The 18539-nt window shown below is 57.2% G+C and overlaps 4 protein-coding genes across 29 annotated transcripts in view; 2 read left to right on the top strand and 2 right to left on the bottom strand.

Moving 5' to 3' along the window:
- PITPNM2 (phosphatidylinositol transfer protein membrane associated 2) overlaps positions 1-2889 on the top strand; it is a 170773-nt gene extending 167884 nt beyond the window's left edge. For all 9 annotated transcript variants that reach the window (XM_037995512.2, XM_073021191.1, XM_073021192.1 and 6 more), the window contains one exon: positions 33-2889. In XM_037995512.2, coding sequence (XP_037851440.1) covers positions 33-356 — 324 coding nt within the window. In that variant the 3' untranslated portion in view covers positions 357-2889. The remainder of the gene's footprint in view (positions 1-32) is intronic.
- A 571-nt stretch (positions 2890-3460) lies between these two features.
- Positions 3461-5765, bottom strand: ARL6IP4 (ARF like GTPase 6 interacting protein 4). Of its 12 annotated transcripts, none has more exons than XM_037995680.2 (6): positions 5573-5765; positions 5047-5199; positions 4472-4774; positions 4277-4394; positions 3833-3902; positions 3461-3751 (listed from the first exon to the last, which is right to left on the bottom strand). In XM_037995680.2, the coding sequence occupies exons 2-6, from the start codon at positions 5186-5188 to the stop codon at positions 3695-3697; spliced, it is 690 nt and encodes a 229-aa protein (XP_037851608.2). In that variant the 5' UTR covers positions 5189-5199; positions 5573-5765; the 3' UTR covers positions 3461-3694. The 12 variants fall into 12 exon arrangements, with proteins under 12 accessions (XP_037851608.2, XP_008003271.3, XP_037851599.2 ...); XM_008005080.3 differs by having other exon boundaries at positions 4472-4750; positions 5573-5677; XM_037995671.2 differs by having other exon boundaries at positions 5080-5199; positions 5573-5677.
- A 540-nt stretch (positions 5766-6305) lies between these two features.
- Positions 6306-11541, bottom strand: OGFOD2 (2-oxoglutarate and iron dependent oxygenase domain containing 2). 4 transcript variants are annotated; one of them, XM_073021195.1, is made up of 8 exons: positions 11304-11541; positions 10819-10875; positions 9630-9743; positions 9428-9527; positions 7776-7903; positions 7338-7595; positions 6967-7265; positions 6306-6611 (listed from the first exon to the last, which is right to left on the bottom strand). In XM_073021195.1, exons 1-7 carry the CDS (start codon positions 11433-11435, stop codon positions 7002-7004), a joined length of 1053 nt encoding a protein of 350 aa, XP_072877296.1. In that variant the 5' UTR covers positions 11436-11541; the 3' UTR covers positions 6306-6611; positions 6967-7001. The 4 variants fall into 4 exon arrangements, with proteins under 4 accessions (XP_072877296.1, XP_008003267.1, XP_037851569.1 ...); XM_008005076.3 differs by having other exon boundaries at positions 6306-7265; XM_037995641.2 differs by lacking the exon at positions 6967-7265.
- A 10-nt stretch (positions 11542-11551) lies between these two features.
- ABCB9 (ATP binding cassette subfamily B member 9) overlaps positions 11552-18539 on the top strand; it is a 45549-nt gene continuing 38561 nt past the window's right edge. Inside the window, exons 1-3 of one of the 4 annotated variants that reach the window (XM_008005074.3) lie at positions 11552-11978; positions 17466-17670; positions 17915-18128. The gene's annotated coding sequence lies outside the window, so the exon portion shown is untranslated. Of the gene's footprint in view, positions 11979-16856; positions 17671-17914; positions 18129-18539 lie in introns of those variants that run through there. The other 3 variants (XM_008005075.3, XM_008005073.3, XM_073021194.1) reach the window with 3 other exon arrangements.

Genomic DNA, 18539 nt, shown 5'->3' with positions numbered 1-18539 from the left:
GCCTGTGACAGCCGTCCTCACTGCCCCCGCAGTTCATCACGGACGGCTACGCAGCCCACCTGGCGCAGCTGAAGTACAGCCACCGGGCGCGGCCTGCTCGCAACACAGCCACCCGCATGGCGCTGCGCAAGGGCAGCTTCGGCCTGCCTGGCCAGGGCGACTTCCTGCGTTCCCGGAACCACCTGCTTCGCACCATCTCGGCCCAGCCCAGCGGGCCCAGCCACCGGCACGAGCGGACACAGAGCCAGGCAGATGGCGAGCAGCGGGGCCAGCGCAGCATGAGCATGGCGGCCGGCTGCTGGGGCCGCACCATGACTGGCCGCCTGGAGCCAGGGGCGGCCACGGGCCCCAAGTAGGGCACCGTGAGTGCAGTGCGAGGTCTCCATGGTGCTAGGAGGCCTGGCCTGGGTACATGCAGAGACGTGGGCCCGGGAGCTTGTCCCAGGGCCTTGCAGAGGACACGGGCCACACCACACAGTGCTCCCTGCCCTGCCTCACATCCTAGGGCCTGACGGGTCCAGCTTGTCATGGAAGCTGGCAGGGACCACCAGCCCCAGGATGGCAGAGGGACCAGGACTCCCCACTCAGACTGGCCTGGGAGGCTCTCCCAGACATTTTGCCCTGCGTGGATCTCCAAGTGTCCTGGTGCCAGGTGTGGGCCCAAGCCCAGCCTGTCACCTCCCCATTCACTGGCCACCCTCACTCCCAGGTCCCCTCCCATTTGGTAGCAGCTCCAACAGGGGTCCAGCCTGCATCTTGTTAACTCGAGTTTCTCAACTGTTCAACCTCACTGGTTTTGCACTGATTTTTGAGAGTGGAGACCGATTACCACCTCCTATGGCTACAGACCCGTTGACATGCATGAAACTCAGTACCTGCTGACCCAGGACCTACAACCACACTGAAGGCTCCAGTGCGGCAGAGCCTCGTGCAAGCAGGAGAGAAAGGCCATATCTTAATTTCTGCGCCCCGGACCCTGCCCACCTGTCCGCCTGCCCTGCCTGGAGCCCAGGCCAGTGTTGTTTCCAGCCTCAGGCCACGGGCTGGACGGGCTTGGCCGCCTCTTCCGCTCCCTGCCATCAGTCAAGGCCGCCCGCCCACGTTTCTACGCCTTTCTACTTCTCAATCTGATTTCTATGAGGTTTTTTTAAATGAGCAATCCTTGGCTGCTTCCTTTTCTTAACTCTTTCAGTACTGAGAGCAGCCCCTCCACACTGAAAACACCCAGCACTGTGACGGAGTCCAGCCTGGTTCTGGGTCCCGTGGGCCCTGCTTCTGCCCACTCAGCGAGGCATGGGCTCCTTGCCTCACCCGGCCCCCGGCAATCCCACTGAATTTCTACTCTGGGGTGGGTGGGGCACACACTTTGGTTTTTTTAACGCCAATTCCGTTTTCATGCCGAATCTAAGAAGCCACAACTTGCTTTGTCAGCTTCAGGGCAGGCAGCCATGACTTCATTTCTCGCCTGAACAAGGACCATGCTGTCCTGCACGCTGGGTCTGACCGTCTGCCCTTTCTCCCCAGCACCAAGCGTACCTTGGCTGTGGCGCTCAATGGCCAGCTCCAGTGGCCCCTCTGCTGCTCCTCGGCTTTCCCTGAGGTGGGAGAGCCTGCCTGGCCTCAGCCTTTGTCCAGCGAACAGGCTACATCCCCAAGAAGCTACGGCCGACCTGGGCCTGGCGTTGGGCCACGTGGACGGGGCTGGGGAGGTGCACAGAGTGATGTTAACTTTTTCTTGTGTGTAGATATGTACAGCCAAAGGGTCGTGTAAATGTTCTGCAAAAGTGGGTCTATACAGAGTGAAAGCTATTTATTTTGTGCAGAGAAAAATGTCTGGAGGGATGGAACCTTCAGGGTTTATTCATATTTAAGATGTAGCTTTTTGTTGTTGTTTCAGGCATTATGTATAAAGCAACGATTATTTTATGGACCAAGTTTTCATGTAACTGTTGCAGTGAAAGTGCAATATCTGACACCCCTGCTCCCAGCGGGAAGTCGCTTGGCCCGACAATCACAGCCCCGGTCAGGGGCCCTGTGGCCAGTGCCTCCTCCACTCTCGGCCCCACCTCATCCTGTCTTGCCTGCTGCCTCGGTGACCAGCCATCCAGAGAAGCACCTGGAAGAGTCTCGGGCCCTCCTGCAATAAAGGCCGGGAGGCCCTGTGGGCAGTGGGCTCAGCCTCTCCCTAGGGGGCAGCTCCCCCACGGCTCCTTGGCTCCTCGCTCCCCACCTGCCTGCCCAGCCGCCAGCCATGCCAAGGACAACAGCAATAGTCCCCTGGGGCTCTCCCAGCGGCCCTCAGCCATAGATGGCGAGGTGGGCAGCCCGCCCCCCATGGGAAGTCTCTTCTGTATCCAGGTCTGCTTTCCTCCTCCCTTCAGATTCTTTTTGGCACATTCTCCTCTTGAGGAAGCACCAGTCTTTCTGAAACTAAGAGAGGGAGGGCAACGTCCTTTAAAAATACCAAAAATGTTTACAGAGTTGGGTGCTGAGCTGCAGGGCTCAGGCCTGACCAGTCATAACCAAAGGGTGAGGCAGGCCTTGCTGACTGCCACCCCCCAGGCCTGTTAGAATAGAAGCCTTAGTCCCACTCCCACCACACCCCCAGGCCCCACCACCTGCCTTCTCTTTGATTTCTAAAGAGGGATTCAGCAGAGACCCCCACCCCTCCCTGGCTCGGTCTGAGTCCCACTGCCCGCCCCATCACAGCCTTCACGTCTCAGCCCCTCCTGTCTGGTCTGTCCATGTGCCATCTGTCTCTCTGGGCCATGTGTGAGCAGCATCCCCACTCTCCCCACCCGTCCCTGCTGTCCCCGCATCATTGGGCCTGAGTGTGCTCTGTATACAACGTCATGTCTGTTACACCAATTAAAGAAGCGGGAAGGCTTCCTTCTGGGTCTCTTTACTGCACTGGCGACCGTGGGGCATGGTGGGATGGGGGCATGGAACAGTAACGCTAGTGACACTCACAGTGACGCCAACACATTCGTGCAGGGCTGACTCTGGGCCTAGCCTGATTCTAGCTCCTTGGCTGGAACGCAGTTTGCCCTCACAGACCCCCCGTGAAGCGGGTGCTGCGAGCCTCCCTGCTTCCGAGTGGAGGACACAGCTGGGCAGTAGGAGCCAGGCCTCCCACACAGGCCACCCGGCCCCAGCACCTGGCTCTGCACTGTTGTGATCTGTGGAATGAACATGGCAGGGGAAGCCGTCTCTCTCCATGCCTCAGGGCATGGCATTTCAGAGTCAGCTCTCTGGGTTTGGGGTTCAGCTGGCATGGGGTCTGGTGCAGGCAGGCTGACCTGAAGATGAGAAGCGCTCAGGCGCTGGTGTGGCCTGTGCTCACTACCACCAGAGGACAACCCAGCTTTTCCCGAAAGCTCCCGGAGCCCTTGTTTTCCCCTGGCAGTCATGTAGCACCCTTCCCTCCCCCTCAGCACAAAAAGCCACAGAACAGAGAAAGTCTCTAACCAGAGAACCTTTAATAGCTTAGAAGTGTCGCTGTTTCAGATGGGGGTGCCGAGCAGGCTGGTGACCCCATCCTCCACCCCCTGCCCCTGAGAAGAGGCTGGGCTGGGCCAGAGGCCAATCCACGGGGAAAAAGCCACCAGCACTCATCAGGCTTCCCACTGGCACCCTGAAGCCTGCCCAGGCCGGGTCGCCAGCACCGTCCACAGGCCTTGGCCAGCCGGGGCCCTCAGGGAAACAACCCAGCTCGCATCTGGAAGGCCAGGCCGTCCCCTCGGGTGGCTTGCTGGGGAAGAAAGCACACAGGAGGAGGGGGACATCACAAACAGAGCTGGGGGTGGATGGCAGGCAGAGGGGCCACACCCACCTTGTTGATCTCCCTGTGTCGTTCTTTGGTTACGATTTCCTCTAGGACCTCACCATCTCCCTTAATTAGCCTGGGGGTGAGAGAGTCTCCATTCAGCAAAGAATAGGCAGCTTCCCTAATGCCAAAGGAGCAGAACCAGAAGCAGCCAGCAGAGGGGTCCCAGGCTCCTGCCCCGCAGCCTTGAGTGGGCAGACCCTGGGCCCTCACCCACTCTCCCTGATGAAGGCAGCCGAGCTGGGCTCCACCTTGCCAGCCTCAGCCCCGCCAACAGCAGCCCTTTGAAAAGCCTCCTCCAGGCCCTTCCAGCCCCTACAACTCCTTACTCGGAGTGATGGTATTTTTGCCCACATCTGGCCTTTTTCAGGCAGCAGCACCCCCGCCCGGCCCGGCTCCTCACATCTTCGGCCAGACCCCGCGGTGTAAGTGAGGCCGAGGGCTCCCCACCTGGTGCGCCCCGTCTCGGGGTCCACCACCTTGCGGATTATGCTCTGCCGGGCATCCCACTCCTCCTTGGTCATGGGCTTCATGGCCTGGATTCGGGACTTCTGCTCATCCGTCAGGACTGGAAGGGAAGATGGAGGTGGTGGCCAGGCCTTGGGAAGGGACCTTCTCCCTCTCAGGTGCTGGGCAGCACAGTACCTGGGCCATCCTCTTCCTCCCCAGCTGATCGGTGCCACTGGTCCAGCGAGGGGCCCGGCAGAGCCTCCACCTGCTGTGCTTCCACCTTCTCCTTGCCCTTCTTCTTCAGCTTCTTCCTCTTCTTCTTCTTCTTCCTCTTGTCCTTGTACTTCCCCCGCTTCTTCCGGCCATCACTGGAGGAAGAGGAGGAGGACGAGGAGGAAGAAGAGGAGCTAGAACTGGAAGAGGAGGAGGAGGAGCTGGATCGTGGTCTCCTCCGGGCCTTGTGCTTGCTTCTCTCTGTGATGCAGGGAGAAGGTGAGGCTAGAAGGCCAGGAAGGGAAGAGGTAAACCTTCGTCCCCTACTCTGGCCTGGGACAGGCACAGACCATCCACAGGGTGAGCGCCTCCTGCGGGGCTTTCCAGAACAGAGCTGGAGCTTCCCGGAAGAGCCCCTTTCCGGCTCCCGTGGCGCCTGGCCCTCACATCTCAGGCCCGGATGCACAGAGGCATGACTGAGCGTCCCCGACCGCTGCTCGCCCTGACTTCCCCGGGAAGTGGCTGTGCCTCCTCTCCCCGATGCCTGTGGTCCTCACCCTCCGCCCCGAGGGCCGTGCTGGCCTTGCGACCTTGGGATGCGGAGGCGTCCTTCCTGCTCTTCTTCTTTCTCTTTTCCGACCCCCGTCCCCGGGACCGGCTGCGACTCCTCGAGCGCTTGCGGGAGCCGACGTGAGCCATGGCGCCGCGGGCTGGCGACGGAGAGGAAGCGCTTGAGCCGAAGCCCCCCAAGCCGGCCACAAGCGGGCTCCTAGGGCGGCTCTAGTGGGGTTGGGGCCTCGCGGCGCCCAGTACCCGTCACCGCCCCGGGAAAATAAGCGACCCTCACCCACCCCCAATGCTGGGGACTCCGGCTTCTCATGCCGACTCCAGTCACCGCAGCGGCGCCTATTAAGGGCCCGCCCCCGCCCGGAGGCCCCACGCCCGCGCACCCGGCTCGGAGCCCCTGGGAATCAGCCGCAGTCCCCCGCGAGTGGCGTCTGGGGCGCTTTCCCGCGCTCTCCTACCCTCCAGCCCAGCGCCCTTGCCGCCTCAAGGGGTCCCCTGGGGCTGTTCCGTTCCCACCTTGACCGCCCCACGGGCCGGACAGCCCGCCCCACGCCTTCTCGAGAGGAAGCGGCGGCGAGAAGGCTTCCGGCCGGGGCGCTGCGCCGGAGGCTGTCCGGCCGGGAAGCGCGGCGCCGCTGCCTTTCGTTCTGACGCCCCAGGTTCCGTCTTGGGCGCGCCCACCTCCCGCAGAGGCAAGGAGGGGCGCCGGGGCGAGGCCGTGCCCTGCAGCCCGGCGCCGGCCCTCGAGCCCCGCAGCCCCTCAGGCCTGTCTGCCGAAGCTGCGCTCGTTTCCAAGGCTGCCCTTTCGGTGCGCTCCCGCAGCACCCACGCCCCCGGTGCCCTGGGAAGAAGGCGACCCTCGCGCGCGCCGCCCTCCTCCCCGGCTGGTCCTGTCTTCTCCGTTCGACTGTGAGCTCCAGAGTGAGACGCCCGGGTCTTTCCGACGAGCCCACCCAGTGACTCAGAGGTCGCAAACTCGTGTCCGTAGGGGCCAGAGAGATCTTGGCAGTGAGCGCGGGCATGGACCCAGGCCCATCCGGAGGGAAGCCGGGATTCTGCTCCAGCTGATCCGTGCAACGGGGGCATGGGGCTGGTGGCCCCACCTTCCCAGGGAGATCGAACTCAAGACTGCAATATGGAAGCCCCCTGATTTTCAAATGTGTAACCCAAATCGTGGCTGCGCGTTTCATCCGAGCTCAGGCCCCCAAGTAGCAACTCTTCCACAATGACAGCCGCAAACACAAAGGGCTCTTGCAAAGCACTTTATATAGATACATCAACATATCTGACTCTCAAAACAGCTCTAGGAAGTAGGTGCTAAATGCGGAAACCAAGGCACCAAAAGGCGAAGGCTCATCCAAAGCCACACAGCTGGAAGTGGCAGCAGCAGAATGGGAACCCAGGCAGCCTGGCTCCTGGCCCTGCCATTCACCCTCTGCCATCTAGAAGATGCTACTGGTGGCCCACCGAGTCACTGGGGGTGATGCCTGCTGCTGAGGGTTCACATCTGTGCTGTCTCTGGAAGCTTCCCTTGGCTACTGGAAGGTACCCTGCCCTGGAGACAAGTGCATGGGAAGTTACTCACCCGTCTCTGGCCTCCTCATCTGGGAGTCAACCGATGGTGTGGGCACACCGTGGTACTGTGGGCTCTGCCTGGAGCTCTTTGCAGGCCCTGCTGAGGCTGGACTTCCTCTGAAGCCACCTCCTTGCCCACCTGCTCCCTCCCCTCCCCTGCTTCCCTCACTCCCTTGCCGAAGCCTCATTCCAGACTCTGCTTCCGACAAACCCGAACTAAGGCAGCCTGTTTGCCCAGAGGATGACCCAGAAGCTGGCACAGCCTCGAGCCAAGAAATGCGGTAGGCTGCGGGGAGTTTATTTCTGCCCCCAGCCCAAGGCGACAGAGCCCTCACCTGCCCTGCCACCCCCACACTGGGCCCAAGCAGCCTCAGGTGAGCGCACACACATCCACCGTGGTTGGCTCCTCTCGGGTGAAGCCATCACTGAAGCCCTCATCATCCACCAGGTCAGGCTCACAGTGGCACATGGGACAGAGGCGGTTGCGCACAGCAGAGGCTCGGAGCCAGACGACGAGGTTCCAACGCTCACCAGTGCCCAAGGGCCGGGCCCCATGTAGCTGGCCACCACGGTGGAGAACACCCTGGCCCACCACGTGCTCCACCTCCAGGGGCTCCGTCAGGGCTGCGGGTGCCTGCAGATGGCACGGCTCAGGCCTGGGCACTCACAGCTGCCCCAGGTCCTGCCGCATGGGTCGCACACTCACCTGGAAGAGGCCCCCAAAATACAGGGCGCCCCCTGTGAAGACCTTGCCCAAGGCCACATTGAGGGTGAGCTCGGCATTATCATAGTGGCAGCCCAGCTCGAGGTCCTGGCCCAGTGCGTATTTGACCACAAAGGCCCGGTGGCTGTCGAGTCGGCCCCCGCCACAGTCGGGGTACAGCAGGGCCATCAGTGGCTGCAGGAAGCGCTCCCGCAGTGGTGTCATCAGCGGCTCGTCTAATCCGAGCTCGTGCAGCAGCACCTGGGAGGGGATTCCTGGGGTCAGCAAGGAAACTAGGGGGCTGCAACCCTGGGGTTCCACTCCGCCGTGATCCCACTGTGACCTTTCGCAGCCCGGGCAGGCAGCCCATCTGCAGCACCTCCAACACTGCCTACTGACCTCAGCCACCCCCTCCTCTGCCACGGGCCCGGCCTCACCCACCCCGTAGTTGTTCATGGTGTTGGGCCTCCCCTTAGGCATGTCCGACTGCTCGAAGTGCTCCAGCTCTTCCAGCAGGGCCTGGCAGAAGGGTGCTGTGAACACAGGCACCCGGTAGATGCGCTTCTCCTCTGTGGAAGGAGGGATGGTCTGTTGGCCTGAATGTGGCTGTGGGCCGGCCAAGCCTGGGCTTCAGTCTTCCCGTGAACCATGTGAGTCTGGGCGTGTCTGTTCACTCCCCCAAGCCTCAGTTCCATCACCTGTGCCATGGGGATAAGGCCCTCGCTTTTCAGGGCTGTTGTGATGACTAAATGAAGTAACATGAGGAGCAGGGGAGGCTGATTCCCATGCCCCCCTACTTATGCCCGGAACCATTCCCCAGACTCCACAAGTGTCCACAGGGCTGGCCCTGGGAGCTCCCATATGGGTCCTGAGGCCCATAGAGGGAAAGGAAGTAGCCCAGCGACACCCGGCAGGCCAGTGACGGCCAAGCTGGGATCACAGAGCCAACTTCAGTCTCTCTCTGCACCTCCTTTCACCTAATGAGCCAGTGAGGTCTGTACCCCAACTCAGAAGTGGCTCTGGGAGCCTCTGTCCCCCAGCAGGAAGGCCAGGAGGGGCTGTTCTTTCTTGCTGGGCCCTGGAGGGGGAAGAAGCCAGGCTGAGAATGGAAACCTAAACATTTCTTGGCAGATGCACCAGTGCCCAGGGGTGCAGGGCTAGTGTGCCCCCGATGGGGCCACCTCGCAGCCTGGGCCCTGCCCCAGCCAACAGCCTCAGCACAATCTCAGCTGCCGGGGAATGGAAGGCAATGGTGAGAGCACCCCCAGGCTGGGAGGAGGGGAGTTCCTTCCACCCATGACCCCTAATAAAGCACAGCCTCCATGAGGGGAAACATATCTGTCTCCCACAGGAGCCCCTAGCCCAGGCTATCAGTGCCAGTAAGAGGAAACACTTTCAAAAACACTAGGTACGGGCCTGTGTCAGGCACTCTATGTAGATTAACTCACTTGATGGTGCCTTAAGAGAGGGGGTTACTGTTGCTCCCATTTTACAGATGAGGAAACTGAGTCACAGAGGTTAAACAATACGCAAACCTCCCTTGCCCAGCATTTCCTGCTGGGTTTAGCCAATAAGTGAGCCCAGCAGGAAATCCAAAGGTAAGAGGAGAAATGGGGCATTTTTTGCCCTACTTGGAGTTTGGCATGGCTCCAGGCCTCTGCCCAGAGCCACAACTCCAGGTGGTAACAGCTCCCTCCTGTTGCCAGCCTTGGGGGGCGGGGCTTTGCCATTCCTTACTGGTCCCTTTACCCTGCCCACACCTGTCTCAGTGGTCCCTTTAAGATCTTGGATCAGCCTTGTTTGAGTGTGCCAGCTGTCCCACACTTGACACAAATACCTACTATTTGCTGGATGAGGGCACAAAGGAAGGTGTGAAGGAAGGAATGAAGATACCAGGCTCGTGGCAGGTATTGAATGAATGAATGAATGCAGATGTCCTGTTCCTGGCAGGCTGGTCCCACTGACCCTTCCAGCTCCTGCTGCTTTGGTTTTTGGAGGCAGAGATGGTGGCTGGAGGGACCCCAGTATCCCACACCCAGGTTTCCCAGGCTGCCATCCCCTGGTCCTGCCAGGTCTCAGGGCTAGGACCTCACCTGATACTGTCTCCAGCCGCTGGAGAAGGCCCTTGATGTCTGCGCCCGGGGACACACTGTACTCAGCCGCGGCCAGAAACTCGGGGGCCAGAGCTGCATCCTGGGGGCAGAACACACCAGCTATGGGGCAGGCAGCCCCTCAGCCCTGGATGCTACCTCCTCTTTCCAGTACCGGCCTTCAAGCACTCTGGCTGGCTGGTACCTGCAGTGAGTCATAGACCTCAGGCCGTGCCGGGTGGTAGGAACTCGCGATGAGGGCTTTCCTAGCCGCTGACTCCGGCCCCAGCCGCTGCCGCCGCTCCACCTCCTGCTCCAGCTGGGGTGGCACAAGGCTGTTACCAGGTGGGGCCTCCCATCCTCCTGAGGCCACTGTACAGATGAAGAAATTGAAGCCCAGGAACGCCAGACAGGGCCCAGGCTGGAAGCCAAGTGTAGCCTACACACCTGAATCTATCTGTGTCAATTGCAAGTTCCAGACTGTGAGCTGAAAGGGACTTCTAGAAGGAGACCCATCCTGTTTCAGGCTGCCCAACCTGAGCCTAGCTGGGATGAGAACCCCTAGATGTACCTCAACCATCTGGGCCCACACAGGGGAGGGAGACAGTCATGGCCAAGTCCAGTGTTCCAGAGGTTGCTGAGGACTCTCCTGGGAAGCTTCCCACCACTGACTCCAGGGGAAGGGGGAGGAGGGAGCGGGTCAGCAACCCTGGCAGCAGCCTGCGGGGTATGTGGGAAGGTGTGAGGAGCCCAGGGGTCTGGAAGCCACGGCTAGGATCGCATCTGCTCCTGCTGTAAAAGCTTGGGCAAGTGGCCGGGCGCGATGGCTCACGCCTGTAATCCCAGCACTTTGGGAGGCCGAGGAGGGTGGATCACGAGGTCAGGAGATCGAGACCATCCTATCTAACATGGTGAAACTCCATCTCTATTAAAAAATACAAAAAATTAGCCGGGCTTGGTGGCAGGCACCTGTAGTCCCCACTACTCGGGAGCCTGAGGCAGGAGAATGGCATGAACCCGGGAGGCGGAGCTTGCAGTGAACCGAGATCGCGCCACTGCACTCCAGCCTGGGCGACAGAGCAAGACTCCATGTCAAAAAAAAAAGCTTAGGCAAGTGATCCTTCTTTAAGCCTCAGCTTCTCAATCCAAAATGAGGGTGGTGCTTGTGCTTATCTCGCAGAGGTGTTAAGAACGGCATGACTAGGCAACTCAGCATTTCCCCTTCTCTCTCCTGGTGCCAAGACCCAGGTGTGGAGGGATGAGTGGGGGGCAGGAAGGAGGAAAGTGAGGGCCTAAGTGATCCTTCAGGGATCAGAGACTGAGGCTAGGGGACCCCTCAAGCTGTGGACACAAATCTAACAAGGAGGAGCTGTGCAGGGACAGGGGACGGGTACCTCTGCTAACAGCTGCTGGAAGTCCTTGGTGCTAACACAGCCTCGGCTGCGCAGGATCTGGGAGCAGAAAGAACACTGAGCATTACTGTATGCCCTTAGGAAGTCCCTTCTCTAAGCCTCAGTTTCCCCTGCTTAAAATGGGGAGAGGAGCCCCGACCTCAAAGGATCATGGAGAGGATGAAATGAACTGCGGAACCTTGTCAAGCTGACGGCAGGGCTCCGGGCTGGTGTTGCTATAAGGTGGCAAGCTGAGCCCGGCCCTGTCCTAAGCACCCTACATGCGTGTTCATTCCTTCCGCACAACCTCACAGAGAGATACTATTACCCCTTTACGGTGAGAAAACTGAGGCACAAAGAGGCCGTCATTCTTGAATTTGAGGATGCGGTGCGCCCCGTGCGCAAAGCAAACGACCTTGGGGACGAACTTCCCTCCTCCACTGCCCCTCTCTGCCCACTGCTCCGTAGGGACAACAGCGGCCACTCACCGGGCCGTAGTCCCGGCGCAGCTGCTGTTCGCCTCGGAAGCGCACGTGCAGCCCATAGCGCGCCACGTACAAGTTACCCGTGTAGAAGCAGGCGCAGCGGCAGAAGCGCCGCGGAGCCGCCACCGTCGCCATAGTGAAGCGCCCACGGCCCTGCCCGCTTCCGTAGGGGCACTTCCGGGCACGCCCCAACCGCGGGAGGTGCGGAACCAGCGGCCAAGGGGCCGCTCTAAGTTCCCAAGGGCGGAAAAGGACGAAGATGCACCTCGCCAGGAAACGGTCTGCGGAGAAAGATGCTCCTGGGACGGGTTGGGACCGGCGGCCCCCTCGTTCCGCCTCTCAGTTTTCCCACCACGAGGCAGGGACTAATGGCTCCACTTTACAGACAGCTGAACTGGGTCGCGCCTTCACAGGACGGGGAGAGGGAGGGACTCGGAGCCCCAAGGCCTTTGACTTAAACGTCGGCCCCTCTTCTGCTCGGAGCCTGTGGAGAATCGGCCGAGCCCACAGGGAAGGCTGAGGACAGTTTAAAGAGCTCGGAGGTCCTACTAGTTCCCGCCGCTGCTTCAATCATCCAGACCTGTGCGTTTGAGTTTGGATTTAGCATCTACCCCGGGTCCCTGCCTGGCGCTTCCGGTCCCTCCGCCACAGTCTCTTGGAGTACCTCAGATTGCCCCAGTGAGTGTCTCCGCTAAAACGTTCCGCCTCGCGTTACTTCCGGTGGCGCTCCCAACGGACGCGGGAGGGTGGGGTCAGGTGTGGGAGGGCGACGGGGCGTGGTCTCACCGCGGCCAACAAATGACAAGTCCTGCAGACCGAGCCTCTTCCGTCCCCGCACCTTTGCTCAGTGATCTGCCAGTATTAAACCTTTGAGCTAGGTACTATTATATCGCCGTGTTACAGATGGGGAAACTGAGACCCAGAGAGGCACAGGGACCCGCCGCAGGTCACACATCCAGTAAGGGACAAATATGGCGTTTGAACCCAACAGCCTGCCCTCTGAGTTCCCCAGTTCACCACCACAGGGCTTCTGGGAGTGGTGGGAGTATGTGGGATTTGGGGTTTTCTCGTGCAGAGCTGCCCTGCCCGAGAAGGTGTTTAAAGTTTTACAGTCGTCTTGATTGCCCAGTGATAGCGAGAGGCCCTGCTATCCAGGAAAGGATCCATTTCCCCTGCTCAGTGGTCATTACCCGCCTAACTGCCCTTTTTCCCCAGGAGGCCCAGAGCAGGTCGGCTCCCCAGCCAGCCACCAGGCAGGCCTGGCACATGCAGTACCCCACCCCATCCTCACCCCCTCTCCCTTTGCAGCAGTTTGCAAGATGAGCGTGTACTATTTATCAGTTTATTTATTTACTTATTTATTTTTTGAGATGGAATTTCACCCAGGCCTGAGTGCAGTAGCGCTATCTCGGCTCACTGCAACCTCTGCCTCCCGGATTCAAGCAATTTTCCTGTCTCAGCCTCGCCGAGTAGCTGGGATTATAGGCACGCGCCACCACGCCCAGCTAATTTTTTTGTTTTTTGTTTGTTTGTTTGTTTTGAGACGGAGTCTTACTCTGTCGCCCTGGCTGGAGTGCAGTGGTGCGATCTCGGCTCACTGCTAGCTCCGCCTCCCGGGTTCACCACATTCTCCTGCCTCAGCCTCCCGAGTAGCTGGGAGTACAGGCGCCCGCCACCACGCCCGGCTAATTTTTTTTTTTTTTTTTTTTTTTTTTTTTTTGTATTTTTAGTAGAGACAGGGTTTCATCGTGTTAGCCAGGATGGTCTCAATCTCCTGACCTCATAATCCAGCCGCCTCGGCCTCGGCCTCCCAAAGTTCTTGTATTTTAGTAGAAACGGGATGTCACCATGTTGGCCAGGCTGGTCTAGAACTGAGACCACAGCGCCCGGCCTGCTAATCAGTTTAGATTGGCCCTCTTCATGGACCCCCTCCCCCTTCCAGACACTCTGGGCTCAGCCATCACAGGGAGCAGCAGCGAGAAGAATATTTACCAGAAAGTACTGAATCAACGTGTGCTGCCAGCCAGCACTGACATATATCTTTGCTGACTGCTTAAGGTATTATTATCCCCAATTTACAGATAAGGAAACTGAGGCTCAGTGGTATAGGAACCTGTCTAGATCATAAACCTAGTGAATAGCAGAACCAGAATTAGAACGCTCTGGAATTAGAGTATTCTGATTCCAGAGTGGCATGTATATGTGTATGTGAATGTATGTACATGAATGTGTAATCAAATGTATATGTTTGTATATGTGTATATATATACATACTTTAAAAATTGACATAGAGGCCAGGCATGGTGGCTCACGCCTGTAATCCTAGCACTTTGGGAGGCTGAGGCCAGCAGATCACCTGAGGTCAGGAGTTCGAGACCAGCCTGGCCAACATGGTGAAACTTCATCTCTACTAAAAATACAAAAATTAGCCAGGCATGGTGGCATGCCCCTGTAATCCCTGCTACTCGGGAGGCTGAGGCAGGAGAGTCACTGGAGCCTAAGAGATGGAGGTTGCAGTGAGCCGAGATCACACCACTGCCCTCCAGCCTGGGTGACAGAATGAGACTCCATCTCAAAAAAATAAATGAATTAGCCTGCATGGTGGCAGGCTCCTGTAATCCCAGCTGATCGGGAGGCTGAGGCAGGAGAATCACTTGACCCTGGGAGGTGGAGGTTGCAGTGAGCTGAGTTCATGCCATTGCACTCCAGCCTGGGAGACAGAGTGAGACTCCATCGCAAAAGTAATAATAATAAAGCTTCTATAAACATCTGTGGACAGGTGTTTCTGTAGACGTAAATGTTTACTTTCTCTAGATAAATATCACGAAGTGTGATTGCTTGATCATGTAGTAAGAATATAGTTAGTTTTATAAAAAAACCTGCCGAACTGCCTTCCTCCCTAGCTGTACTGTTTTGCATCCCCCGCAGTGATGAATGAGGGTTCCTGTTGCTCCTCATCATTGACAGAGTTTGGTGTTGTCAGTGCTCCAGATCTCAGCTATTCTAGGATGTGTGTATTGATACCACATTGCTGTTTTAATTTGCATTTCCTTGATGGCATATGGCATGGAGTGTTTTTTCTTTCTTTTTTTCTTTTTTTTTTTTTTTGAGACAGGGTCTGTCGCCCAGGCTGGAGTTCAGTGGTATGAACACAGCTCACTGCAGCCTCAACATCCCAGGTTCAAGCAATCCTCCCACCTCAGCCTCCTGAGTAGCTGGGACTACAGGCATGTGCCACCATACCCAGCTAATTTTTTAAATTGTTTGTAGCAACTGGGTCTCCCAAAGTGCTGGAATTACAGGCATAAGCCAATTGCCTGGCCTTCTTTTTGTAATAATAGCTTTTTTTGAGATATACTTTATATACCATACAATTCACCAAATTAAAGTATACAATTCAAGAGTTTTTAGTATATTCACAGAATTGTGCAACCATCACCACAATCAACTTTTAGCACATTCCTTACCCAAAAAGACACTGTATCCATTAGCAGTCACTCACACAATGATTCTTAGTCCAAGTTTACCAGAGCCAGTCTCTATGACTAGGCTGGGGATTCAATGGGACCACTCAAGCCACTTGGCTGCCACACAGCAGGGGGCAGGGGTGGAAAGGATGCTGGGAAGGCAGTGACCGGTGCCCCACTCACCTGTGCCTCACCTGTTTCACCCTCCCCTTGTCACAAGGCTGACAGCCTCCTGCAGTGCACCTGGCATTGCAACTTACCTTCCCCGCCTCACCAAGCTCTCATTCTAAGATTGTTTCAAGTGCAAGGAGAGTGGGCCAGATATGTAAAAGGGATGCAGTGGCCAGGATTTGAGAAGCCCATCCTTGGCAGAGGTGACAAGCTATGCAAAGGTACAGAGAGGCCGGGTGCAGTGGCTGATGCTTGTAATCCCAGCACTGTGGGAGGCCAAGGCGGGTGGATCACCTGAGGTCAGGAGTTCGAGACCAGCCTGGTCAACATGGTGAAACCCTGTCTCTACTAAAAGTAGAAAAGTCAGCCGGGCGTGTTGGTGCATACCTGTAATCCCAGCTACTCGGGAGGCTGAGGTGAGAAGATTGCTTGAACCTGGGAGGCGGAGGCTGCAGTGAGCCTGGATGTTAGAGCGAGACTCCGTCAAAAAAAATAAATAAATAAATAAAAAGGTACGGAGGAATGAGAGACTGGAGAGCTTGCAAACTTGATCACTGGAAAGCAACATCATCCATGTGAAGAAATGGCATATGATGAGGCCGACTTGTTTCTGTCCATTTCACATTTCTGACAGCTCCTGTTGATTTTTGGTATACTATGCTAATAGTTACCTAAAGGTTCAGTCATCCCATCTCTCCTAAAAATAATCCTTGTTTTCCTTTACTGAAAGTTTATCACGTGCCAGGGGCTGCCCTCACTGGCCTTGTCACATTTTACCTTTAACTGATGCAGTCGATATCTTTATTACCCCATTTCTCTGATGAGAAAACAGGCTCATATAGGCAAAGTCACCTCTTTAAGGTCACACAGCATAAATGACAGAGCCCAGCTCTGAGCGACTCCTGCTTTTTGGACAGTCCATCCAAAATATCGTCTTCAAGTACAATTAGATATTTGCCTTTGTTTTTGCACAAATAGTAACATGGTTCAACTTTATTCTCTCCTTGGTTTTTACTTAATACATTTAGGAGGTCATTCCATACCTTTATATAACTCTATATCTTCTATTTTATTTTCCTGCTACAGAGTATTCTGTTGAACAGGTGTTCTCTAATTATGTGGCCAGTTCCCTGTGGAAGGGTATTTAGGTTATTTCCAGACTTTTGCTCCTGTAGTAACTACCTTTAAGCTAGTACCTTAGCTCCCCTGCACAGGTGTATCTGTACAGGAAATTCCTTCTGGGTTAAAAAAAAAAAAAAACATAGTGTTGTAAGTTCTGAACAAATTCCCCTCCAAAGAAGCTGTCCCACCAAATAGCAGAGGACATTTCCAATTCAGAGAGTGCTCTAAAAAGCCTCTGTTCGGGGCTGGGCATGTGTGGCTCACGCCTCTAGTCCCAGCACTTTGGGAGGACGAGGAGGGCAGATCACTTGAAGTCAGGAGTTTGAGACGAGCCCGGCCAACATGACTAAACCCCATCTCTACTAAAAATACAAAAATTAGCCAGTCGTGGTGGTAGACACCTGTAATCCCAGCTACTCGGGAAGCTGAGGCAGGAGAATCACTTGAAGCTGGGAGGCGGCGGCTGCAGTAAGCTAACTTGCCACTACACTCCATTCTGGAGTCTCTGTCTCAGGAAAAAAAGCCCCTGATCGGAGGATCCGGGGATGTGGGCAGTTCTCACCTCACATGCTGTCCCTCTGGGCCATAAGCCCACTCCCCACTTCCCATGGTTCAGGACCCATGGGCCCTTTTCTGGTCCTCAGGTGGCCAAGTTGGTTCCCACCTCAGAGCCTTTGAACTTGCAGGCCTTAGCATAGGATGTTCTTCCCTCCCCATGGCTCACGCCTTCTCAGCTTTCACTTACACAGTTTTATTTATTATTTATTTATTTATTTTTATTTTTATTTATTTATTTTTTTTGAGACAGAGTCTCGCTCTGTAGCCCAGGCTGGAGTGCGGCGGCGCGATCTCTACTCACTGCAAGCTCCCTCGCCTCCCGGGTCCACGCCATTCTCCTGCCTCAGCCTACCGAGAAGCTGGGACTACAGGTGCCCGCCACCACGCCCGGCTAATTTTTTTGTATTTTTAGTAGAGACGGGGGTTTCACCGTGTTAGCCAGGATGGTCTTGATCTCCTGACCTCGTGATCCGCCCGCCTCGGCCTCCTGAAGTGCTAGGATTACAGGTGTGAGCCACCGCGCCCGGCCAGTTTTATTTTACTGCACCCAGTACCTGAATGGTCTTATACACTTACTTGCTGATGTTCTGTCCCCTTCACGCCATGAAGGCTGGGAGTTTTCTGTCTTTTCACACACAGCTGTGTTCCCAGCACCTGGCAGTCGCTGAGGACATATCGCTGCCTCCCCTCTCCAATGCCCCGGATCCCCGATCTTGTACTAATTTTCTCCGTAAAATGTATTCCCTTCCAATATATCTCATTTGCTTGTATATGTTGTCTGACACCCTCACTAGAATGTCAGCTCCAGAAGGGCCAGGATCTTGTTTTGTTAATTGTTTAATTTCAGATGCTTAAAAGGGCATATGGCATGCCGCAGGCACTGAATAAATATCTGTTGGGTGAATAAATGAAAGAATGAGTGAATGAATGAGGACCATAACCCACCCTCCTGGACTGGCTAGCTGTCCCTCCAGGGAAAAAGACGAGTTAAAAAGCGGACCTCCTTCGGGTGAAACCACTTCCGCCCCCTCAGGATGGGCCTGTGGCTCCAGGTGAGGAGCGCGCAGTGTGGAGGGCCTGGCTGGTCAGATGTGGGAGGAGTTTGCCACAGGTGAGCAGGTGGCCAGCTTTGGCCCCGCCCCCAGGAGGCCCCGCCCCACCCAGAGGCTTCGCCAGCCCCCTCCCCGGGAGCCCCGCCCCGTCCAGAAGAGCCCGCCCACTCCTCATGAGGCCCCGCCCCTCCCTGGGGGCCCTGCTGGTCCCTGTCCCAGGATCCCCGCCCCCTCCGTCCCTTAGGCCCCGCCCCGTCCGTCAGCCGGTCTCAGCGCACGCCAGGCTCAGCTCCGACCTTGCAGCGGCGCAGCGCGGGCGGGAGGCGGGGAGGAGCAGCGGGAAGAGCGGAGCGAGCACCGCGTCCGGCGCAGTCTCCAATGAGCAGCGCGGAACCTGCACCACAGACCCGATCCTGCTGCGCGCCCCCTCCCACAGCTCACCTGGTGCCAGGTAACAGGTAAGGGCAAGACACCCTGGACCCCTGGTTTTGGGACCTTTCCAGGCTAGGGTGCCAGGCCAGGCACGGGTTGGGGGGCGTCTGGGCACCCCTGCCTCGGTGGGAGTAGGCATCTCCGTTGAAGGTGGGAGTCTCCCTGGAGCCCTCCCGGCGCCCGCAGCCGCAGCTCCCAGCCCCCATCCCTGCAGCATCCTTTACGCGCCCGCAGGGCGAATGTTGCCATTTTTTTTAACCCCCCAGGCGCCGCTGCCTCTTGGAAAATATGGGAGGTGTAGGAGGATCCTGGGATGGCTGTCGTTCCCCCAGGACGGGGCTGGCGGGTCTTCTGAGGGCTCCTACTGTCCATGTCGGGCTTCCCAGGAATCCTGAGTACCAAGGCTTTGGCAGAAGCCTGGGGATCTGGCCTGTGCC

This window comes from Chlorocebus sabaeus, chromosome 11 (assembly GCF_047675955.1).
Source record: "Chlorocebus sabaeus isolate Y175 chromosome 11, mChlSab1.0.hap1, whole genome shotgun sequence".
Lineage (NCBI taxonomy): Eukaryota > Metazoa > Chordata > Mammalia > Primates > Cercopithecidae > Chlorocebus > Chlorocebus sabaeus.
Note: the sequence above shows the minus strand (reverse complement) of the source record. Positions and strands in the feature narration are given on the sequence as shown.

What these genes read in the sequence shown, in the direction of transcription:
- ARL6IP4 (XM_037995680.2), bottom strand. Translation starts at nt 5,188, where the DNA reads ATGGCTCACGTCGGCTCCCGCAAGCGCTCGAGGAGTCGCAGCCGGTCC. An exon ending in CACGGCCCTCGGGGCGGAGG is followed by an intron (nt 4,775 to 5,046) that starts GTGAGGACCACA and finishes CTGGCCTTCTAG; the next exon opens with CCTCACCTTCTCCCTGCATC. An exon ending in GACACAGGGAGATCAACAAG is followed by an intron (nt 3,752 to 3,832) that starts GTGGGTGTGGCC and finishes TTTCTTCCCCAG; the next exon opens with CAAGCCACCCGAGGGGACGG.
- OGFOD2 (XM_008005076.3), bottom strand. Translation starts at nt 11,435, where the DNA reads ATGGCGACGGTGGCGGCTCCGCGGCGCTTCTGCCGCTGCGCCTGCTTC. An exon ending in AGGTCTATGACTCACTGCAG is followed by an intron (nt 9,528 to 9,629) that starts GTACCAGCCAGC and finishes TTCTGCCCCCAG; the next exon opens with GATGCAGCTCTGGCCCCCGA. An exon ending in GCGGCTGGAGACAGTATCAG is followed by an intron (nt 7,904 to 9,427) that starts GTGAGGTCCTAG and finishes CTCCTTCCACAG; the next exon opens with AGGAGAAGCGCATCTACCGG.